The 23352-nt window shown below is 52.0% G+C and overlaps 1 protein-coding gene across 4 annotated transcripts in view; it reads left to right on the plus strand.

Moving 5' to 3' along the window:
• Nucleotides 1-23352, plus strand: part of PDE4B (phosphodiesterase 4B) — a 146830-nt gene that overhangs the window by 117318 nt on the left and 6160 nt on the right. For 2 of the 4 annotated variants that reach the window (XM_041482971.1, XM_041482972.1), the window contains 8 exons: nucleotides 3343-3455; nucleotides 17316-17409; nucleotides 20653-20831; nucleotides 21212-21310; nucleotides 21441-21605; nucleotides 21847-21946; nucleotides 22670-22824; nucleotides 22918-23040. In XM_041482971.1, the coding sequence (XP_041338905.1) occupies nucleotides 3343-3455; nucleotides 17316-17409; nucleotides 20653-20831; nucleotides 21212-21310; nucleotides 21441-21605; nucleotides 21847-21946; nucleotides 22670-22824; nucleotides 22918-23040 (1028 nt within the window). Of the gene's footprint in view, nucleotides 1-2372; nucleotides 2407-2472; nucleotides 2606-3342; nucleotides 3456-17315; nucleotides 17410-20652; nucleotides 20832-21211; nucleotides 21311-21440; nucleotides 21606-21846; nucleotides 21947-22669; nucleotides 22825-22917; nucleotides 23041-23352 lie in introns of those variants that run through there. The other 2 variants (XM_041482974.1, XM_041482973.1) reach the window with 2 other exon arrangements.

A 23352-nucleotide genomic window follows, 5' to 3' on the forward strand; every position in this document is an offset into this window, starting at 1 on the left:
CCTGGCAGTGCCCAAGGCCAGGTTGGATGGGTTTGGAGCAGCCTGGGACAGTGGAAGGTGTCCCTGCCCATGGGTGGAACTGGATGGGATTTAAGTTCCTACCCAACCCAAACCATTATCTGGTATCCATGAATATTAAATATGAAGAAAGCCAGAAAATATTTGTTATTTTAAGATCATTCCCACACAAAGTTTTTAGATTGGTAGAAGAGCAACTCCTAATGGGTTCTATATCTGGCTGTTATTCTGGGGTAGCTGTGGATCTTAAAATATTTCACGGGGGACTTGGAGGGTATATTTTAATTTCACATGCTGGTCTTAAAAGCAAATTTAGCCTTAGGAGTGGGACTGTAGCCTCTGCTTTCACAATTTATTTGTAAATACCCCCAGGTTCATCAGAGGGAGTTTGTGCAGTTGCACACAGCCAAGGAGGGCTGGTTTGATAAGAGCTGGGGTTTCCGGGGTGATGGGCTCAGCCTGCGTCACTCGGCGCCTTCAGGGACAGCTTTGAGTTTCTAAGAAGGGTTGAGCTGGGCCCTCTTCCTGCTGTGGGCCAGGACAGCCACTCTTCTTGCCTGGCCCGTGTGATTCCGTGAAATGAGCGGGAATGTGGTGCCTGTGACGTCCCTCCTGCCCCAGCAAAGGCAGTGCTTCAGAAATGACTGCCCGCTGACCACGGAGGGCAGGCAGGAGGAGCTGCAGGGCACACACCCAGCAGGCATCGTTTCACCAGGCTGCTTACTTGAGAAAATGAGTGAAAAATAAAGGATTGGGATGAGTCAAAAGCCAAAAACACCAAGAAGAGCTGCACAGGGATGCAGGTGCTGCATCTCACTGGGTGCCAAGGCCAGAGGGAGTTGTGGGCAGGCTGGGCAGTGTCAGGAAAAATGCAAATTCTGAAAGAAAAATGTGAATGGTGCTTTTTAAAATCACTTCTGCCCTGGAACAGCAGCAGAACTCACAGTTTTCCCCTTAAAATGATCCTTAGCAAGAGCTGTTTGCTCTCACTTTTTTGCCATTGAAATGACTGGAGGTATCTTAGGTGGCCATTTTCAAAATATCCGAGTTTAAATCTTGAACCCATTGGCCTCTCAATGGTTTCAGTGCAAAGGCTTAGGCAAGTGACAGTGTTGTACATGAGTAAACCATGGAGGGATCCCTGCTGCTCCCAGGATTCCTCCAGGAAACCTCCTGGGAATGAAGCAGGGAGGCAGAAACCGAGGGAAGGAGGGTCCTGATGTGCCCTGCTAAAAATTCCAGCGAATATTGACAATGTGTAAAATAGTCACTCTTTATTTAGCTCATCTTCTGAAACCCAAAAATAAATATAAAATACTTACAGCCAAATCCCTGAAGCCCTCAAGTTTCCTAATTCACCTCGATATCCCTAATATATAATAGCTTTGCTTGTTTTAGGGTTTTTTTCCCCCCTTTTATTACATAAAACTCAGATTACAGAGTAAAGGAATATTCTGAATATCAGCTCTGGGGAATGTGAGTCTTTCAATATCAAGAGCAGATTTCTGTTCTGGGTCCTGCATTCCCTGATGGCTCTTTCCGAGGTGAAAACTGGAATTGAAGTGACAGTGGCAGCGGGTCCTGCGGACCTGGGCAAGGCTGGAAATCCCCCAAAAGGCTAAAATTAGGGTCTGGTGTCAGAGTCCCTGTGAACCTGTTCCTTCTCCTCCTCCAGGAATGCACACATGCCGTGGCTGTGCTTCCTGAGGAGTCTCAGAGCAGGAGGACACGGGATTTGATTTAAACATAGGGGGTTTAGTTTGGCTGAAATGGGGTTTTACCTATTCCTAAACTCATTTTACCTGTGCTGGTTTTATCAATCCGAACATTTTCTGCAACGAGTAGTTTGAGCCCTTCTCACTAATTTACATGAAAAAATACTGGAGAGGGAATGGGAGAAATTCCCTCAGTGGAAATGGGAATTTCTCATGGGAGAAAGGAAAATACACTGAGCTTTGTGTGATTTTGGCTAATTTCACCTGCTTTGTGATTATGCAGGAATGAGAGAACTTTGAATGTTTGGAGCTCTGTGAGCACAGGAAAAAACCCATTAGCTTCCAATGGCACAAAGATTTGGATTCACCAAACCTTTCAGATGTGTCTGTGCCAAGTTTATTGCTGAGTTATCTTTGGCAGGGTTTATTTTCCGTTTATTCTCAATCATTTAATGGAAGGTCCCTCTCCAATGCTGCTTTACTGATGTGGTGAATGACAGAGAGGATCTGCCCTTGGGAAGAGACACCGGCACAGGCTGCAGCTCCTTCCCCTGGGGACTCTGGGACACGAGGGACACGAGGCAGGGAGGGCAGGGGGACACGGCTGGAGCTCCAGCTCAGCTGCTGAGTGTGTCTGAGCAATCCTGCCCTGTGATGTCACCGGTACCTGCCGGTAGGAACGCTGAATCCATTAGCTCTGACAGATTTATGGGATGAGCATATGTTACCGGGATTATGAGAAGCAGTTACATTCATGGGGAGATTTTATGATTCACTGTATCCGCTTGTGGAAACCTTAACTTTTACCCCAGAGCTGCTCAGGAGCGCCGTGTCCTGCTGGCAGGGGTGGGAGAGCTCGGGGAGCAGGGACGGTGGGTTTGGGGTGCAGGGCCTCCCGAGGAGGAGAGGGGCTGATGGGGACAAAGCCAGCAAAGCTGGGGAGCCAGGAGTGACAGGAAGCAGAGCCAGGAGTGGGGAATGGGGATAGGAGTGGGGAGTGGCACCAGGAGTGGGGAATGGGACCAGGAGTGGGGAATGGGACCAGGCAGGGCTGGCAGCAGAGCTGGTGGGGATGGGACTTGGGGTTAAGGAGCAGGGCTGGAGGGGTTGGGCAGCAGAGCTGGTGAATGTGGGGAGCAGAACTGCTGGGGAGCAGAAGCAAGCAGGGTCGGGGAGCAGGGATGTTGGCAGCAGAACTCTTGGAGAGCAGGGCTGATGGGATGCAGGACTGTTGGGGTTCAGATCTGTCCGGGAGCAGGACTGTCGGGGAGAAGAACTCTTGGGCTTCAGGGCTGTCGGGGTGCAGGCTCCGGCTGCTGCGGGGAGCGGCGCTGGCTCAGGAGCAGGAGCAGCATCCCGCGAGCGGCGGGGGAGGCCGATCCCCGCAGCAGCCGGGGCGGGGGGGCCGCGATGACGCTCCCGGAGCCGCAGCCCTGCCCTGCCCTGCCCTGCCCGGGGGGCGCTCGGTTCCCGGGGCAGCGCAGCGGCGGCCGCGTGATGAGGGAGCGGAGCGGCACCTCCGGCAGCGCTGGCGGCGGCTCGGGCGGCCCCGCCATGGAGAGGCGGCCGCAGCGCCAGCCCGACTACATGTCCGTGTGCCTCTTCGCAGAGGAGCCCTACCAGAAGCTGGCCATGGAGACGCTGGAGGAGCTCGACTGGTGCCTGGATCAGCTGGAGACCATCCAAACCTACCGCTCCGTCAGCGAGATGGCATCCAACAAGGTGAGCCCGCGTGCGGCACCGGGATGCGGGACGGGGATGCGGAGAGACGCGGGGCTCTGAGCCTGATCCCGACCCGTCCTCGCGTCTGTCCGGGACAGCAGCTCCGAGTTAGTTGCGGTGAAGGGGCTGCGCGTTTCCCCGCCGAGACCGGGAGAACTCGCGGAGGATGGCGTGGGGATGATCCGGGATGGAGCGGGGAGAGCGGTCCGGGATGGATCCGGGATGGATCGAGGAGAACGATCCGGGGTGGATCGGGGAGAGCGATCCGGGATAGACTGGGGAGAGCTATCCGGGATGGATCGGGGAGAGCGGTCCGGGATAGTGTGGGGGGCGCGATCCGGGATATCGTGGAGAGCCCTATCGCTGCCGCAGGCTCATTTCCGAAAATTAAAGAGGTTTCAATTAGCGCCGGTCCCTCGGAGCCGATATGAGCAGGAACACTCTGCAAACGCCCGCATTTAGCAAATCACCACGCCAGAAGTCAATTAACTTCATTGCTTAATAATAATAACGGCGAACTGTAAACATTGTGGGTCCGGTATTTTACGGCTGTTTTGGCTTTCGGTGACGTTTTAATTTGCTTTTAATGCATTGGGCTGGCATCGCTAGGCGGCACATGGTGAGGGTGGGCAGACAGGGAGGGTGACAGGGAATCGGCTCCGGGGGCTGCTGCTCTGCGGAGCTTTCCTGGGAGCCAAAGGGGAGTTGTGAAGTTTCTCTGCACAGAATAAAGGGCTGAAGTAAAGCTAGAAAAGTCCGTGATGTTTAAAGTCAGGGAAGCAGGGGGAGAGCAGAGTGCCTGGAGTGTCCTGACACGCAGCAGAGAGCAAAACGCGAGTTCTGAACAACTTTTGGGAGTTGGTGCTCCAGCCCGCCTGAGCCCAGCTCCGCTCCAGCATCTCCCGCAGCCCGCCCGTCCCTGGCGGCTCTCCCCGCCCGCTGCCCGCGGCTGCAGGAGCCGGGCACAGCTCCGGGCACAGCCCCGGGCACAGCCCCGGGCCAGCCTGGCAGCTCCCGGCCCGCTCCTGTCCCTTCCAGGGCTCCAGACACGCTTCCAGCCCCGCCGTGCCCGCTGGAGTTGTCACAGTCACAAATTCCCAACCCAGCGCCCGTCGCATCCGCGTCCTTGCCCAGTTGTGATGGTTTTAAACCCAGTTCTGCACCACCCCGATGTTGTTGGTTTGGGGTGGTTTTTTTTTCCTAATTGGAAATGACTGCTATCAGAAATGCTGAATCAGAAACTGAATTTATGGGAAAAAGTTGAGCAAAGAAATCCCGCGTTGTTTCAGCTTCCTCTTCTGGTAGTGATTACCACGATGTGCAGGGGCAAAGGAAGCAGTAAAAGTTTTATAGACCAAGCTTTCAAGAAAGAAATATTATTTTATTCGTTTGAGTTTGTGTTGAGGGAACCCTGGATAAAGGTTGAGGAGGGTTCAGGTTCAGGCTGCACCTCCAGTGTGAACACGGCACCCTTCAATTTGAGGTTACTTTTTTTTTTTTTTTTTTTTTTTTGTGGACAGACAAATCTGGCCTCGTGAAGGTGAAACTAAATTGCCTTTGTAGCACTTTAAAGTTGCGATTACTCGGGGTGCAGATGGCTTGCAGCTGGCTTGAGAAAAACTTCCTGAAACTTTGTTCTTTCATAACCCATTTCTGAAATGTCTGCGCTTTTTTGGTCAACTTCCAGTTTCACAGTTTTCAGCTGTGAAAGAGAAGCATAAAATGGCCTCACACCTCGCCTGCCTCTGCTGTGGAGCTGTAAATATTGTCACAAATCACGGCACGGTTCGGGTTGGAAACTTTGGTTTCAATGCCTGATGATTTGGGGGATTTGTGGCTTTTTGGGGGATTTGGTGGCAGACAACGTGCGGAGTCTGGCAGTGCTGGGTCGCTCCTGCATCTTCGGGAGGAGACTGCAGCCGCCCTTCCCCGCTCCGAGCATCCCGTCCCAGCGCCGGCTCCGCTCCGGGGCATCTCCATTTGTCACCGGTAAATAGCAAAGCCGGCAGATGTTTTGAAAACAGGATGCTTGGGCTGCGCGTTATTAAAGAAAAAACGGAAAGAGAAACAGTCTAGATAGGAAGAAAGCAAATCGGCTCGGCATGCTCCCAAGCGCAGCAGCAGAATAAACACTGACCTATCTTCCTGACCTCCGCTCTCGCCAGTTCCTGGCCCCGCGCCACCCCAGCCAAACTACGTCATTTGAGCCTGATAGTAGGCATGGCACAGCTGTTGCAAGTGTGACTCGAATTTCCTGTCTCCTTCCTGACAGACGTAGTTTAGAAAATCCAGAGTTGCAACAACAGCGCCGAGAGAGGCAGAGAGGGAGGCTCTCGGCATCCGTGGGCGCAGGGGGATTCTCAGGAGCGCTGCGGCAAAAAAAAATAGACCAGGCTTGTTCAGAGCTTCCTGCAGTCCCTCGAGTCCAGAGAACAGAATTTATGCTCTCAGGGGGTGTTCTAAGTTTAAGCAGGCAGAGTGTGAGTGGTGTCCTCTCATGACTTTGCAAACTCCCTTGCCTCTACCCAAACTGTTACTTGGAGGACTCTTCCTTGCAAATCCTTAAACTCTCTTATTGCAGCTCCTAAAGATGTTTCTGTTATTCCCAAGTCCTGGATAACTCAAGCCTTGTCCAGCTAGCGGCCCGGGACAGCAGCACAACTGCTCCGTGTTCCTCTCTGGCTTGTGAGCCGCAAGATAAACACAACCGATCTCATTTTGCTCGGATTTCAAAGGGCATTTGGGCCAGAAAAGCGGAGCAAGGCCGCACCTCGCTTTCGGGAGAGGGTGGCTAAATAAACATCTGGCCATGAATGTAAACTGGCGCTGGAGGTCGCGGCCAAGTGCCAGCCGTGGATGTGCCGGGCTGCACAACGTCCCCTCGCTGCGGCCAGCCCGGCAGCCCCCAGCCCTGTCCCCTCGCTACGTGATGTTTCCCTTAAGTGGTGCCGAGCTGTTTAGTCTTCCCCTGGCTTTGCGCTGGAACTTCCTTTGTTTAATCGCCGCACAAAGAGAGGTTTGTTCGCTGCGGCAGCCGGCGGAACAAAGACACTTCCACGTCTCCTGTTTTTCCAAGGCGGGATGAATCACTGAGCCCAGCTCGGTGCCGGTATTCCCGGCGATTTGCGTCGGGGAAGCGGCGCTCGGAGCGCGCCGGCCGGGCCGGCGGGGCCGCGCTGGCCGCGCTCCCGCAGCGCCGCTCCCGCAGCGCCCCGCGCACATCGCGCCGCTTTGACGTCGCTCTTTAACCCTTCCCTGGCCGGGCAGCCGCCGCTGCCGAGCAGGACCCCGCGCCGTCGGCATGCTCCAGGAGGTAGGAGCTGTTTCTGGCTGGGTTTGGGGGTGTTCCCCCCAGCCGGGGGTGATCTGGCGGGTTTTGTCCCTGTTGGGATGTCCTTGCGCTAGAGGACAGGGCGCCGCGTTCCTCCGGCGCTGCGGGAGCGGGGTTTGCAACACAGGCGCTCGGAGGGGTGAGCAGGAGCTGCCAGGGAAAGCTGCTGGATCAGGAGGGAGCAGCGCTGGGTGCTGGCTCTGACCCAGGCTGGAATCCCCTCGGGATTTGGGGAGCTTGGTCCCAGTCAGCTCCCGTGTGTCAGTCTCATCACCGTCATAAATGGACTTTAGGGTGGCTGTCTCTGTGCCCTCCTCCCGTGCTTATTGCCCTCTGAAGTAAATCATTCTGGGGGTGTCGAATATGCCCTAAAAGCAGGGTGGAATATTGGGGCCATACATAATTAATAATGTGATATTTCGTCCTTGCCAGCCCTCTGGGCTGTCTGTCCAGATATCTTGGTTAAACTGCTTCAGATATTTTAAAAATTGAAATATTGGAAAGCTGCAGCATTGGTTGTGGGATGTGTGGGGACAGGATTAGGAGACAATGTCATCATCTGGGATACCCTCCTGGAACAAAGAGATTTTGAGTGCTGGATGCTTTCCCATCTTTTGGGATGTTGTGGAAAATGTGTGGAGAAAGCCCATCCAAGGGGGATCCCTTGGCCACTGCTGGTGCAGAGATCAGGGCTTTGGCAATAGGATTTTGGTTCAAATCCTTCTCCCCAGGAGCCTTTTGGGGAGCTGTCACCCATCCTCTGAGCCACAGCAGTGCCCAGGACCTTCCTGCATGTCCTTTACCCAATTCTGGTGTTCCTGGGACGTGATGGGGTTTTATAAGTTCAGCATTCTCAGACTTTTACGTTATAACACGTCAGGGTGGGGCTTAAATAAATAATAGCTCAAAGGCAGGTTCAAAATGAATCATGAGCTGAGGGCAGCACTGGAGAGTGACTAAATGTGGGGAGCAGGGTCCTCTCTGGAGTGAAGGATGCTGGTGACATCCCAGAGGAGCAGCATCACTCGGGATGAAGGAGCTGAGAAGGATTGCAGGGCAGTGCTAATCCTCATCCTGCTTTTGAGTGGTTTTGTGGACAGCCTGACTCCAAACTCCTCATCTTCTCCCCAGCTGTGTCCTGCGGGGCTGATCCAAATATTTGCATGAAGTGAAGTGAATTGAAAGATGTCGAGTTATCAAAGGCAGGACAAGTTGTGGAGATGGTTTGGGATGGAGATTCACCCTCAGAGCTCTGAGAGGGAGAGATTCCCCCGATTAAAGCCTGGCTTAAAGCAAACAAACCAGAAGAGCCTCACCTTGCTGCTGGTTTAGCACAGCTGGGCCAACGGCAGCAAAAGCATTCTGAGGAGCATTTGCCTATCTCTGTGTGAGAAGGAGTTTTCATTTAATTTTATCTCCATTAATTAGTGCCTTCTGTATGGGTTTGATGCTTGCATTAGGCTCATTTTCATTTTGGCAGGACCAGCTGCCACATTTTTGGGGGGATGCTAAGCTTCACCAACTTCTTCTGGATTTTCAGTCCCTCTTCCCAGGACTCCCTCTTTATCCCGTGTTTTCTGAAGAAAACAAACTTCTGTTGATTCAAAGTTGCCAGAATTTTTTTTTCCAACACAGGCATCTTGGAAAAGTCTTCTCAGGGCACGAAGTTATTTGAATTTTCCAAAGCCTGTTCTCCTACTCAGGTAAAACCCCAGCTGAATTTGCCTAAATGATGACTGCAGAGCTTGATTCAGATTTAAATTAAATTTAAATCGCTGCTTCATACGATTAGCAAAATCCCATGTTTAATTGCATTGCTCTCTTGTTAAATGACAAATGCTCTGTTAGTTGTTATTTTGGGGGTGTTTCTCTGATTGAGGATATAATCCATGTTATTCCACCCCAGATTCCCAGCGTCTCCTGGTTTTTAGAGGAGCAGGGCTGGCTCTGTGAGCGCAGGGAGGCTCTTTGGTTTGTGGCTCTCCTGACGCAGTCGCTCGGCTTCCTCTGGCACCGAGGCCCCGGCGCTGTGGTCTGCAGGGGTGTGACTGACACAAGATTTGGGGCTGAGATCTGCAGCTCCTGCAGCACTCTCTGCTCTCACAGATGTTGTCAGGGCTTTCTTTAATCGCCTTCGTGTCAACAAAGGAGCTGCTGGAGGTCTGCCTTTTGTGCTGCTGCTTCTCAGCAGCTCCCCTTCCTCCTCAGTCTCCTTTTGCTCTCCACACATCCAGCGTTCTTCCAGCTGGTGAAAGTCTAAAAATGACATTGCAGAGCGAGTGTTTTGGCCTGTTTCTGCTTTTGTTTACTCACCTCTCCCTAGAGGGAGGAATAAAAGCAGTGCTGGGATGAGAAATCGGTGTGGGCACTGACCATGCAGCTCTGGGAAAGGTGGGACAGGTCTGGGGAGTCATCCCTGGCCTGGGATGTGCCTTTTGTGTGCTTCTTCCTCCCAGCAGAGCCATTTGTGTTACAAAATGCACCTTTCAGTGGGGGAGAGAGAGGAAATCCATACAAAACCCAACCAGATGAGCTGTACACTCCAGATATAGCTGCCAAAAGAATTGGGTAGGAAAGATCTGTTCTGGATATTGGGAAAGCATTTTGGATGGAGTTTCCTCCAAAGGATCCCAGAGCTTCAGACTGGGCTGAACCTCCCTGCTGGGGTTTTTCTACCCAAGGAGAGCAACAATCTGTCCTTTGTCCCATCACACAGCGAGAAATAACTGTCCAAGGCCAGGCTGGGCAGGGCTGGGAGCAGCTGGGATGCTGGAAGGGGTGGAAGGAGATGGTTTTCCAGGTCCCTTCCAATCCAAACCAGTGTGGGCTTCTCTGGAATCTTAAACTCTGCCAGTCCTGCTATTTCACATCAATCCAGCCAAAGAAAAATACAGCCCAAGGATTTGGGCAGTGGTGTTGGAGACAGGGATCCATGGGCAGTGGTGCTGGAATATTGAGACTGGGATGCAGGGCAGTGGTGTTAGACTCTCCGGGACTGGGATCCATGGATTGGGATCCAGGGCAGGGGTGTTGGACTCTCCAGGACTGGGATCCAGGGCAGTGGTGTTGGAATATTGAGACTGGGATCCATGGATGGGATCCAGGGCAGTGGTGTTGGACACTCCGGGACTGGGATCCATGGACTGGGATCCAGGGCAGTGGTGTTGGACTCTCCAGGACTGGGATCCATGGATGGGATCCAGGGCAGTGGTGTTGGACTCTCCAGGACTGGGATCCAGGGCAGTGGTGTTGGACTCTCCAGGACTGGGATCCATGGATTGGGATCCAGGGCTGTGGTGTTGGACTCTCCAGGACTGGGATCCAGGGTCTCCAGGAGCAGGCAGGAGCAGATCCGGCCCCGCAGGGCACTCGGGGATTTCTCCAGGTGCCAGCCCCATCCCGCACCTTGCCCACACATGACACACGGGTTTCCAGGGAAGCACAGCGCTGCTTTCTCCGTGACCTGGGCCCTTCCCCGCGGCGGCCGAGGGGGATTTTCCTCCCTCAGCGCTGAGTAACACCCGGAGTTCTCGGGAATGGAGCAATCCACTCTGGCTGTGGAGCAGCACGAACCCCGGCGCTTTCCTTGGGCAGGCTCCTGCAGGGAGTTTTTCCTTTCCGGCATTGGGAGCAATTTGCATATTTCGAGTCTCATTTGGCTGGAAACGAGCTGGAAATGCCCCAGTGCTGCGAACGCTCAGCTCCAGCTCCCAATTCATCACTTTTTTAAAGCCCCGTGTTGCGTAAATCCCGTCCCACCCAAGGGAGGTTCTGCCGCTCTCAGAAATGCTAAACTTCGCGGGGGGGAAAATCTGAATATTGTTCTGTCTACATCAGATAGATGTTCTCGCTTTCATGAGCAGCCACATGCTGATTTATGGCAACCTGCTATTTATTTATCAACATTTACATTGTGGATTTCTAAATTATTCTAATAACATCAGGCCAACAAGTTGGTCATGATGTTGCTCCTTTAAAGTCTTCCTTTGAACATCTCTATAAATCAAGGCTGCTTTGATGTGAAATTGGAGATTTCATAAGCCTGTGTTTACTTTTGGGTTTCCAAAATCAGCTGAAGGGAAAACAAAAAAAACCCCAAAAAACAAATAGTACTTTGTATCTCATTAAAAAGAGTTTCTAGCGCATTAAACGCGATATTGTTTTAGGAAATAAGAACTAGAAAGAGCTGCAAAAGAAATTTGATTTTTTTTAATGACTGATAGTTGACTGCAACCATTCCACTTTTCTCCAGGCACTGAAATATGGCTGAAAACTTTCTGCTTTTGTGCTGTTTAGTGTGAAACAGGCTCGTGTTTTTTTGGTTTTTTTTTTTCTTTTTTTTTTTTTTTTTCTTGTTTAAGCATTAAATGCATCTCCCATCATTCTCCATGGAGTACCTAGGAAGGAAAATCGATGGGAATTATGAAGTAACAAGGACAGCTGCAAATCTGTTTGCCACGGTCCTTTCTGTACGTGATGTAACAGCAGGAAAACACAGATAAGCGGGGCGGCTGCTGCTCCAAACCCAGGAATTTTAACTCTTGGCTTCCAGACTTTCGAAGAAATGCTCCACGATTCCAAAACCCAGGAGTGTGGTTGGGAGGAATGAGATGTCAGGAAGAGAGGGTTGGGCAAACAACAAATATTCCTTCGGCGGGGTGGCATTAACCCCATTTTTTTTAACCTGGAGTGTCGCATCCATGCCCATCCCAGACTAACGCATTCCGCACTCCCTGTCTTCTCCCGCTGCGATGGCTCACATGAGTAATTTCCCTCCTGGGTGTAAATCATTTCCGACGGGGCTGGGGCAGGTGAGGGGCGGCTCTTCCCCGGCGAATCCCGGGAGAAGAGCTGCTCCACGCAGTCCCACCAAGGTCTAATTGCGCCTCTGCACTGCACTAATTACCCGGGTAATTAAGCGGGGAGGATGAGCCCGGCTGCCTCAGCGAAAGCAGCCCCGAGCCCACGAACCCTTTGGCTCGGGGATTTCTCGGGAGTGGGAGCTCTGCGTCACGAGGGTGGGTCGGGAACGGAGTTTGTAAACAGCGGAGATCTGCAGCGAGATTCCTCCATCAAAGTGTGGGCCAGGATCCCCCTCTGCAGAGCCTCTCCTGCATCCGAGCTGCTCTTTTATCTCCGCATCGCCCTCAGCTCCTGCCGGTGGCTCCGGCTGGGTTTCGGCAGCCTCTTTGCATAAGGACTCCTGGCCTCGGGGAACCCCAGCTGGGCTAAACCGACTTCAAAGGGTTTCCATCAGCAGCAGATCCCTGCTGCTGTCTTTATTCTTCTCCCTGTGCTGCGCCAGGAGCACCTCTCCAAACTCCAGAGGGAACGGGAACAGGAACAGCAGCAGGATCCATCTCTGGAGTTGGGATGGGCTGTGGGTGCTTCTTCACTGCCCTCCCCAGGAGAGGAACAGAGCTGTTCTTTCCATAAAGAGCCAGAAAAGAGGGAATTTCCACACTAAGTCATCGGGGGGGTTTTCCCAGTTCCTATCGGGGTCATATCATGGAATCCTGGACTGGTTTGTGTTGGGAGGGATCTCAAAGCCCATCTCATCCCACCATCCCAGGCTGCTCCAAACCCCAGTGTCCAGCCTGGCCTTGGGCACTGCCAGGGATCCAGGGCAGCCACAGCTGCTCTGGGAATTCTATTCCAGGGCCTGCCCACCCTCCCAGCCAGGAATTCCTTCTCAGTATCCCATCTAAATTTACCTTCTTTCAGTTCACAGCCATCCCCTGTTCCTCCAGGCCTTGTCCCCAGTCCCTCTCCAGCTCTCCTGCCCTGGAAGGTCATGGTGGGGTCACCCTGCACCCCCCAGTATGGTTGCACCCCTAAATCTGTCAAATTCGATCATAAATTAGGCCAAATTTTCTTCCTCTGCAGAAAAATGAAGCACATTTTTAGGTTAGGATGGGGTGACAGGGCAGCTGCCAAGTGGCTCCAGGAGCTGCCAGGATCCCTCACCCAGGATTTCCATGTCTGGAACCAGAGCTCAGCAACGGAATAAAGGTGGGGAGAAGCCCTGAGCAGGGAGGGTTTGCTGTGGGCAGCAGGAGAGGAGCTGGGAGTGAACTTTGCCACTGTTAATCAGGGAAATTCCCACCTGCCCGCATGGCTGGAAGGGAGCTGGGAAGGAGCTGTGATTCCCTGGAGCACAGCATGCATGGAACAAGGTCACTGCTGGTAATCCAGGAATGATTCAGTTCAGGGAGACTTAATTTGGTGCAGATGAGTTCTGCAGTTGCTTCAGAGCAGGCAAAACAGGAAAGCTCCACGCGATGCCGGGGCTCCAGATGCTTCCAGGCCAGCTGGGATCGTTGGCTGTGCCTTTGGATATGGAAAATGGCACCTGGGCTCGAGCTTTATTGGTGTTATCTGCACTCCTCCCATCATTAGAGGCGTTAATTGCATGGTCCTGTGGTCAGAGTTTGGGGTGGAGGGAAAGGAGTCCTGAGCATTTCCTGATTTTCTCCTTTTTAAGGGAAACCCCCCGGATCTGGGGTAAGCATCCCCTCCTCATCCCTACACTCCTAAATCCCATCTCTTGGTGAGTTTATCAGTGCTAATTTCCTTTGGAAAAGGCGCGGGGATGATTATTAATTACGAAAATTAATGAAAATAGCGGCACGGGGCCGTGCCGCAGATGGGCATTACCGTAATTACGGCGTGGCCGCCGGCGTTACCGTAATTGCAGCGCGCTCTCCAAAGCCCCGAGCCCTGCGTTTGCTCCGCTTGGAATTTTCTCCTCGCTCCCTGCAATCTGTTTGTTTTCCCCGCCGCTGTCGCACGGATTTAAGGTCGGGGTTGCTCCAGGGGGGTTGCACATGATATAAGCCATTGATCCCTGCAGAGGCAGCAGCCTGCCTGCTCCCTGCAGAGCAATTCCCGGGAAGCAGCGCCGCTCCTGGCATCGAGGAAAAAATCCCAAAAACCCGCCACGAGCAGTGGAACATCCGGGCTGCCTCGGCGGTTTTGGAAGGGGGGTGTGTGTGATAAAGTAAATCCTGCTAGGTGCCAGCATCGCTGGGGTGACAAATCCCAATAAAGTTTGCAAATCCTGTGGGAATTGCGCCACAGCTCCGGGTTTGACCCTCGCAGTCCTTCCAGCAGTGCTGTGGTTCTGCTGCCCGTGTTTATAAAAGGCTGCTGATTAAAGGGCTGGAAAAGTGAGGGAGATTAAGGCTGTGGGGGGCAGATTCCTGCTTCCAGATGGGATACCGGAATCCCGAGGATTTTTTTCCCTGCTGCAGATGCCTCGGGTGACCTTGTGGCGGCCACTTAATCGCTGCGTGCCTCTGTGGGAAGGCAGTGGCCGCCCTTTGTGCCTTGTGAGGCCACTTGTGAGGTAAAGACATTTTTATCAGCTGTTTGTCCACCAGCACCGGGCTCATTGACCTGAAAGGGGCCATTGTAAGGAAAGGCCGGAGATGAGAAGTGGTTGGTGTGATCATCATCTGCTGACGGTGGTTTCCTGGTGCCCGAGAAGGCCTGGCTGCAGGGAGATGCTGCAGCACATGCTGGGCTGTCAGGCTGTGGGAGGCTCACGTGTCCCTGCTGCTGCTGCTGCTGCTGCTCCGCACGGACGTCACCGGGAGCAGGGACGGGGTCAGGGCTCCCTGCCACCCTGCAGCCCCTCCTGCTGCTCCCCGAGCCTCTGCGGGGCTTTTCAAAAGGGCTCTGTGCCTCCTGGCTGGCAGGAGGTGGAGTGGGGACCCGTGGGACAAAATCCATGGCACAGTGCTGTGGGATGTGTTCCTGGGCAGGCAGAACCCTTCACATCCCAATCCTTCCTGCATCCCATGGGATGCCAGCCTTGACATCCCAATCCTTCCTGCATCCCATGGGATGCCAGCCTTGACATCCCAATCCTTCCTGCATCCCCTGGGATGCCATCCTTCACATCCCAATCCTTCCTGTATGCCGTGGGATGCCATCCTTCACATCCCAATCCTTCCTGCATCCCATGGGATGCCAGCCTTGGCATCCCAATCCTTCCTGTATGCCGTGGGATGCCATCCTTCACATCCCAATCCTTCCTGTATGCCGTGGGATGCCAACCTTCACATCCCAATCCTTCCTGTATCCTGTGGGAGAGGATTTAAGCTGCTTGTCTTACCTGGAATGTGAGGTCTCACTGTGTGATGGTGAGAGTGGGACTGGATGGGATATTGGGAAGGAATTCCTGGCTGTGAGGGTGGGCAGACCCTGGCACAGGTGCCCAGAGCAGCTGTGGCTGCCCCTGGATCCCTGGCAGTGCCCAAGGCCGGGTTGGAGCAGCCTGGGACAGCGGGAGGTGTCCCTGCCATGGCAGGGTGGCACTGGATGGGATTTAAGGCTCTTTCCAAGCCAAGGCATTCCAGGATTCCCTGTTTCTGTGGCACTGGCAGGTTGCTGTGGGAGGGGACAGCAGGGACAGAGGTGGCATTGTCCCAGCAGGTCACACCCCACCTTTGGGCTGCACAGGTGAAAGGGAGGTGCCATCAGCTTCCCACCTCTGCTTGAATCTCCTTGAATTTCAGGAGAGGAGCAGATGGGTCACAACTTGCTCTGCTGGAATCCCATCTGGACGTGCTGGAGCCGTGCCTTGGCCAGCCGGGGCTGTCAGAGGGAGCAGGACCAGGATTTTGGGCTGTGCCCACGCCTCACGTGTCCCTCAGCACGCGGGGCAGCCTCGTGCCACCACCCCAGGAGGGGCTGGGAAGGCAGCTGGAGACGGGAGAGGGTTTCACAGCAAAGATGGCCCTTTTATTTTGGGAATCCTGGCCTCTGGCGTGTGCTGTGTTCCCGGCACAATCGCCAAGGACGTCCTGAGCAGCGGGAGAGCTGCACATCCCACTGATCCCGTGCTGGGAGCGTGGCACAAGGGGATTTTCTTTGGGTTCCGTGTCAAGGACAGCTCCAGCTTCCTCCTAAAGGGATTGCTCATCTGTTTGAAACAAAAACTGCAGAAGTGATTAAATATTGAAATCTGGATTGTGAATGACAGAATGGCTGGGGTTGGGAAGGACCTTAAAGCTCATCTCGTTCCTCCCCCTGCCTTGGGCAGGGACACGACAGATGCATTCTTTTAAGAATGAATGTATGAATTTATGAATTGCAGTTACAGATTTAAGGTGGTTAGTTTTAATAGCTCTTATCTGAAGGGTATTTCAGTTTGTAAAGGGACATTTTGCTGCATTGCTGCAGTTTGCCCTTTACCACAGAGGAGGAAAAACCCGATCACGCTGAAAATGTGAAAAACCCTTTTAAAAATCCAGCTGGGAATATTTTGAAAGCCCCTGTAGGGAATAGCATTAAAACAAAGCAGGAAAGGAGAGGAGACTGCCGCTTGCTTTTTCCTCATTGAAATATTCCCGGAGCTTCCTCCATTTTAATTTTCCCATAAAACATGGCTGTGTTAGCGGAGCCGGCTAAATCAGCATCACTTCCCTGGCGCGGCTCAGCTGAGCCGGGCTCCTGCGGAGCGGGGAGCCCCTCCAGGAGCTGATCCCAATCTGCCCAGCGCTTCCCGGCACGCGGCTGGATCCGTGCGGATCAATTCCCCTTTTCCTTTGTGCATTCCCGGATCTCATCCCTCGCATCCACCCACGGGCAGCCCGGAGGATGCGCCGCCAGGCTGGGCTTAGGCTGGGATTAGCGGCTGCCGCTTCTTGCGGGATCTCTGCCTCGGATGAACGCTGAATTTTTGGGATTGGGGAAGGCTCCTCTCCCGTCGGAGCGGCGATTTCTTCGGGAGGATTTGTGCTGGCTTGCCAGGAGCTTTCCAAAATGCCTGAAGCTAATTATTTGTTATCCGTGTCTTGGGGTTACATTAAGGTGGGTTTAATTCCTGAAGGATTATTAATTACCGAATTATTAACGGCTTTTTTTTTTTTTTTTTTTTTTCTCTGTATTGCTAGGATAAAGCCTCTGTGAGGAAAATATGCTTTAAAAATGCTGATTTCAGTGTGTTTTGGCTAATCATGTGTGTAGTGTGCATGCAGAATCCATGGATGTCGTTTTTGGGGGGAATTGGGTGTTGCAGGTAAAAATGATGCAGCAGTGAAAATGTTGGATTATAAAATCAGCAGGATCTCAGCATGAATATCTAAGGGAATCATGCCTGAATCCCACATTTTGCTGTATGATCTTCAGATTTAGGGCATACTTCTCCTCTGGATATGCAGCTATTTGTTACAAAATGGAGCAAATTTAGAAAATCCAGAACAAAAGAAGGTTTAGGGGTGAGGAATCTCAACCTGAGATAAAAATCTGAGCTTTCAGAGTGGTTTATCTGAATCGTTCTCTCCTCGTTTGTGACAGTAGCAACTAACGAGCATCTTTAGAGGAAATTATTTCCGTGGGCTGAAAAGAAATACCCAGTCACGGTGATGCCGAGCAGGGTGGAAATGAAACCATCTGTCGCCGACTCCATCCCAAATATCCCCGGAATCCTGCGTGTTGGGGGAGTCTCCCGTGCTACCGCGGTGTGGATTTGGGAGAGGATTCCATAAAAATGCCATTTTCCTGTGCTCTCCCCCTCGCAGTTCAAGAGGATGCTGAACCGGGAGCTCACCCACCTGTCCGAGATGAGCCGCTCCGGCAACCAAGTGTCCGAGTACATTTCCAACACTTTCCTGGGTAAGGAATGCATCCCCAGCTGGTTTTTGGGGGCTCAGGGAAGGGTTAAGGGCAGCCCCGCTGCCCCCATTCACAGCTTCCCTCTTGGGGTTTTCGCTTTCAAAGGGATGCGGGGAGGGGGAAAATGGTGCTTGGATAAGAGGAATTCCTTCCCGAGCCTCGGGATGTTTCTGGGAGGATTCCGTGGTGGCTGCCTTATGCAACGCTGGTTTTTGTGGTGACCTTATGGAAAGGACAAAGTCACCCCGGGCCAGCTGCAGCCACTGCCTCGTTCAGCTGCGCCTTCCCTTCGGAGATGGGGTTCAGATTAAATCATCCCCGAAGTTTTATCCATTGCTTTGTGTAAATCTGCTCGTTTTGCACCAGAAGTCAGAAAGAAAAGGGAATATTTTGCATTTCATTCATTCTGTAGGAGCTCACAGCTCCACAGACATGAATGAATCCTCCGCGTCAACATTTGTTAGAACTAATGGGGTTTTCTCAAGAAACTGATTCAGGATTTGTGACCATTTGCTTCTGAAATGAGGAGCCTCATGTTTATGGACATCCCTGAACCCAACAGCTCCAAAGGCCGGGTGCTGTGGGTGCTGGGGATTCATTCCCCCAGGCTGGAACGGCCGGAATGCGTTCCCTGTGTGACACACAATTATTCCCATTAAGGGTTTTAAAGTGATTCCAATATCCAGCTGCAGCTGGAACTGCTGCCTGCATTTAGGACACTTGACAGCATTAATAATCCATGGAAGTTTGGAGCTGCTTTGTGGGGATGCATTGATTTTGTTGCTCAGCTGAACCTAGAGTGTGAATTCAAGCAGGGAGGGAATAGGGCTGGACTGGGATGCACTGAGGGGCTAATCCAGGGATTTGCCTGGTGGTCAGCTCTGCCCAGCAGCCACGTGAGTGTGGAGCAGGAATTGCCAATGTGGCAACCAAAAACAAACCCCACAAACGCTCAGGTTGATGGAGCCTGAATCCCAGCAGGGGCTGATGAGCCAGAGCTGCTGCTGGGGTTGTTTTATTCACGGAATTCCAGACTGGTTTGGGTTGGGAAGGACCATAAGGATCATCCAGTGACACCTCCCACTGTCCCTGTCCAAGCCCCATCCAGCCTGGCATTGGGCACTGCCAGGGATCCAGGGGCAAATTCTATTCCAGGTCCTGCTCAACCTCACAGCCAGGAATTCCTTTCCAATATCCATCTAAACTTTCCCACTTGCAGCTCACAGCCATTCCCTGTGTCCTGTCCCTCCATCCCTTGTCCCCAGTCCCTCTCCAGCTCTCCTGGAGCCCCTCCAGGCCCTGCCAGGGGCTCTGAGCTCTCCCTGGATCCTTCTCCTCTCCAGGTGAGCACCCCCAGCTCTCCCCCTCCAGAGCAGCTCCAGGTCTGAATTCCTGCTCTTCCCATGCTCAGGCAGCTCCGTGTCCCCTGGCAGGGCTGGACAAGGCTCTGTCCATTCCCATGCCTGGTGACAGTGACATCCCAGTGTGAGGCCACTCAGGGCCTGGCACTGCTGAGGGGGACAGGCTCTCCAGCCTGATTGCTCATCTTCAAAAAAAAAAAAAGAGGGAAGCTTTTAAAAGGATTGTCAGTTGTTTCAGGAAGTTGTGCTGGTGTGGGTTTTATGAATTCATTTTTTCTTTCCTAAAATTTAATTAAATGAAATGAACGCCCAAAATAACAGGAGTCTGCAAATGAGGAGGTTGAACAAACAAACAAAAAGAAATGTGTGGGTAGGTCACTCCTTTATCTCCAAAGGTGGGGATAATTCAGAGATATTAAAGCCAGATCATGTGACTTCATCCAGCCTTTTGATTTTATCAGGACAAGGAGGGACAGGACACAGGGAATTCGTTCCCACTGCCAGAGGGCAGGGATGGATGGAATATTGGGCAGGAATTCCTCCCTGTGGAGGGGATGAGGCCCTGGCACAGGGTGCCCAACACCCCTGGCAGTGCCCAAGGCCAGGCTGGAGCAGCCTGGGACAGTGGAAGTGTCCCTGCCAGGGCACGGGGTGGAACCAGATGATCTTTAAGCTCCCTCCCATCCCAATTTATTCTGTAATTCCGTGATGAAACGGGCTGGGAAGGCTCCAAGAAGGAGCAGAGGGTCCAGCCCTGCATTCCCAGCAGGGACAGGGCTGGGAAGGTCAGAGAGGAGCAGCAGAGGTTCCACACCACGTCAGAGGGACCGTCCCACTGCCCGTGGGTCACACGCTCCTCCCGAGGGCACTGCCCCCCCCGTGGGACACTGAGCAACAAATCAGGGATTTCTGCTCCAGAATGGCCATTTGATGCTGCCTTAGTCACTGCTAAGGAGATTATGGAGAGGAAAGTCCATCGGTGGTTCAGCAAAATCCAGGGAACACCCTGTGATGTCAGCACGGCTGTGCTGTGAATAATGACTCCTTTCCTAATTGCTGCTGCTGCTGCTTGGGGTTTCACAGGGGTTTAATTAAGCCCAGGCAAAAGCAACTCCTGTCTGGAAGCCTCGTCCCTCTGGAGGTCCTGAAGGTGTTCAGAGGTTGTGGTAAAATCCATGAGAAATGGTTTGGATGGAAGTAATGAGCTGCCAGACCTGTGCTTTAACAAATCAGCTGTAGGGCAGGGAATACCACCTGGTTTTGAGATTTATTTATTTGCTGAACACATCTCCACAGCCAGGTTTGGGCCCTCTTCATGTGCACTAAAACTGTGATTGTCCCTGAGAATGGCAACGTGCTTTGGATAATTGTTAGGGAAAAATCTTTAATAAATCAGTGACACCCATTTGTTACTGGTTTTAAGAGCAGGGGGTATTGACCCTAAAAAGTGAAAATAGATTTGGTTTTACCTTATTCAGGAAAAAAGTGTGTTGTTTGAACATATATTTTATTTTCTGCAAATAGAGAATAAAACTAATTGGGATTTATGCCCAAGGAGAAGCTGGTGCCTTTCAGGCATGGAAAACCATGGAATTGTTTAGGTTGGAGTTCATGGGGTCCAGCACTAATCCTTGTCCCCAAGTGCCACATCCATGCACAGAGAGACATTCCTGGATGTGTCCAGTGTCCCCAAACCACACAGTGGCTGCAAGAGAGCAACCAGAGCTTGTGTAACTGTTTTTTTTTTTTAATTTTTGGATCCCAAAATGAGAAAACCCCCTGGGTTGAAGTGGGGAGCAGAGGCAGCAGCTCGAGGGCTGATTCTGGGTGATGTGCTGGGAGCTCATGTTGTGCTGACTCATTTCCCCCTGCTCTGTTCCAGACAAGCAGAACGATGTGGAGATTCCTTCTCCCACCCAGAAGGACAGGGAGAAGAAGAAAAAACAGCAGCTCATGACACAGATCAGCGGGGTGAAGAAACTCATGCACAGCTCGAGCTTAAACAACACCAGCATCTCACGGTTTGGGGTGAAGACAGAGAAGGAAGATCACCTGGCCAAGGTAGGGGAGATTCCTGCTCTTCTGGGAGAATCTGGAAGCTGGGAATGGAATGGATTGCTCCCCCTTGGAATTAGTATCCCTGAAGTGATGTGGCCATTAGAAATGCTGTAATTAATGGTAGCCTCAAGAGCATATTTTATGCTTTAAAACACATGAAAATAGCCCTAAAATAAAAAGAAAAAAAGGTGATGAAGGCTGAGGAGAGCAATTATGAAGCACAAAATCAGCCCTTTCACAGTTACTCTGTGTTCACTGAGCTCACACGTACAGCACTTACATAATTAAAATCACCATTACATTTGCATATTTGTGAACTTTTTGGGGACTGCAGAATTGCCTGGAAAACCATTCAAACTATTATTTTTTGGTGCTCTCCAAAGGAACTGGAAGACCTGAATAAGTGGGGCCTCAACATCTTCAACGTGGCCAGGTATTCCCACAACCGGCCGCTCACCTGCATCATGTACGCCATATTCCAGGTGTGTGTTCCTGCAGTGCAGGCTTCCCTGCTGCTTCCAGCATTGTTCTCGTGTCTAATTCCCCTCTGCTTCCCTGCCTGCTCCAGCCTGAGCTGGCACTCAGCTGGGTGTTTGTGCTCTGCTCCCTCAGGAGCGGGACCTGCTGAAAACCTTCAAGATCTCGTCGGACACGTTCGTGACGTACATGATGACCCTGGAGGACCACTACCACTCAGATGTGGCCTACCACAACAGCCTGCACGCTGCTGACGTGGCCCAGTCCACCCATGTGCTGCTCTCCACCCCTGCCCTGGATGTGAGTGCCCTGCTTGGCTTGGTTTTCAACGTGGGGTGGGCACTGGTGGCTCTTCCGAGCGCTCCCTTCGCCTCCATCCTTAGGAAATCTCAGCATGGGGGATCTCTGTCTCACCTTCACCTTTCTGCAGTGCCTTGTCCCATAAAACCAATTGAAACAGCACAATTTGTTCTCCTCAATCAGCTTCCCCAGCTGCTGAGAGGTAAAACCCCTCTGACTAGCTCCTGTTTTTCCATCCTAGGCTGTCTTCACAGACCTGGAAATCCTCGCTGCCATTTTTGCAGCTGCAATCCATGATGTGGATCACCCCGGGGTCTCCAATCAATTCCTGATTAACACAAGTGAGTTTTGTTCTGAATCTCTCAGAATTTCACCCCGAGAGCAATGGGAATGCTTTTTACATGCCACAAATGACAACTTGCAAGCTGTACTGCCCTCTCAAAATACGGTGCAGTAAAGGAGTGAGACATTTTGGACTCAAGCAGGAATTAAATGCAATCCCTGACAAAGGGAACCATTGTAGCACAATTTGTAAAGTCAATATTTACTACTTGCTAACACATAATAATTCTGCCAGCCCTGAGTGCAAACTTTACCATTAAGATAAGAGGAATAATCCTATTGCTATTGACAACCAGAAAGCCAAATATTGGCCTTTGAGTTGTGTTCTGCCATGGGCTGAGCATGGATCTGGATTCCAAAATATGGGCATTGTTGTGTTTTGGGAAGGATTTTTGCAGGATTCTGTTGCCAGTGACTTGTAACTGAGTCAACTGAGCATTATTTTGTCACTGGGACTGAGCAAAGGCTGGTGGAGTGCTGGAGCTGGTAGTCATGGAGCTAAAAAGAATCCCAGAATCCTAAAATCATCCAGTATCCCATGGGCAGAGACACCTTCCCCCAGACCAGACTGCTCCAAACCCCATCCAGCCTGGCCCTGAACCCTTCCAGAGATGGGAAAAGAAACTTCCCCTCACTAAAACCTTTCAGTGCCCAGAACAAGCTCCTGTTGGGAACCCCACATTTCCCATCCTGGAGTCTCACCCTTGGCACTCCTTCACCAGATTCCGAGCTGGCCCTGATGTACAACGACGAGTCCGTGCTGGAGAACCACCACCTGGCCGTGGGCTTCAAACTGCTCCAGGAGGAGCACTGTGACATCTTCCAGAACCTGACCAAGAAGCAGCGCCAGACCCTCAGGAAGATGGTGATTGACATGGTATGGCCACTCCCTCCTCCTCTTCTGAACCAAAAATGGTCGTTTTTTGTGGCTTCCCCTCCTGAAATCCTGTTTTTCCCCCATTCTGGAAAGGTGCTGGCCACTGATATGTCCAAGCACATGAGTCTGTTGGCTGATCTGAAGACTATGGTGGAAACTAAGAAGGTGACCAGTTCAGGAGTTCTCCTTCTGGACAACTACACGGACAGAATACAGGTGAGGCAGCCAAATTCCCTGGGTTTGGGGTGTTTGGGCCAGGATGAAGAGGCCACACTCCTGGTTTTGCCTTGGAATTGATCATATAGAGAAGCTGAATTCTCAGCAGTCTTTTCCTTCTGCACTAAAAAGAAGCACGAGGTGGTCCCATATTTTTTAGGTGTTATTTTCTAGGTGTTAACCCAGAATTAGGGTTTTTTTAACACCTGGAACTGCAAACATGGCACATTCTGAGGTCAATTTTTGAGGGCTCCAAAATTTCCTTGCTGCTTTCTCCCATTTGTTTCTCCTGTTACAGCATTGCAAGAGTTT

Source organism: Pyrgilauda ruficollis, unplaced genomic scaffold (genome assembly GCF_017590135.1).
Source record: "Pyrgilauda ruficollis isolate IOZ18807 unplaced genomic scaffold, ASM1759013v1 scaffold6, whole genome shotgun sequence".
Lineage (NCBI taxonomy): Eukaryota > Metazoa > Chordata > Aves > Passeriformes > Passeridae > Pyrgilauda > Pyrgilauda ruficollis.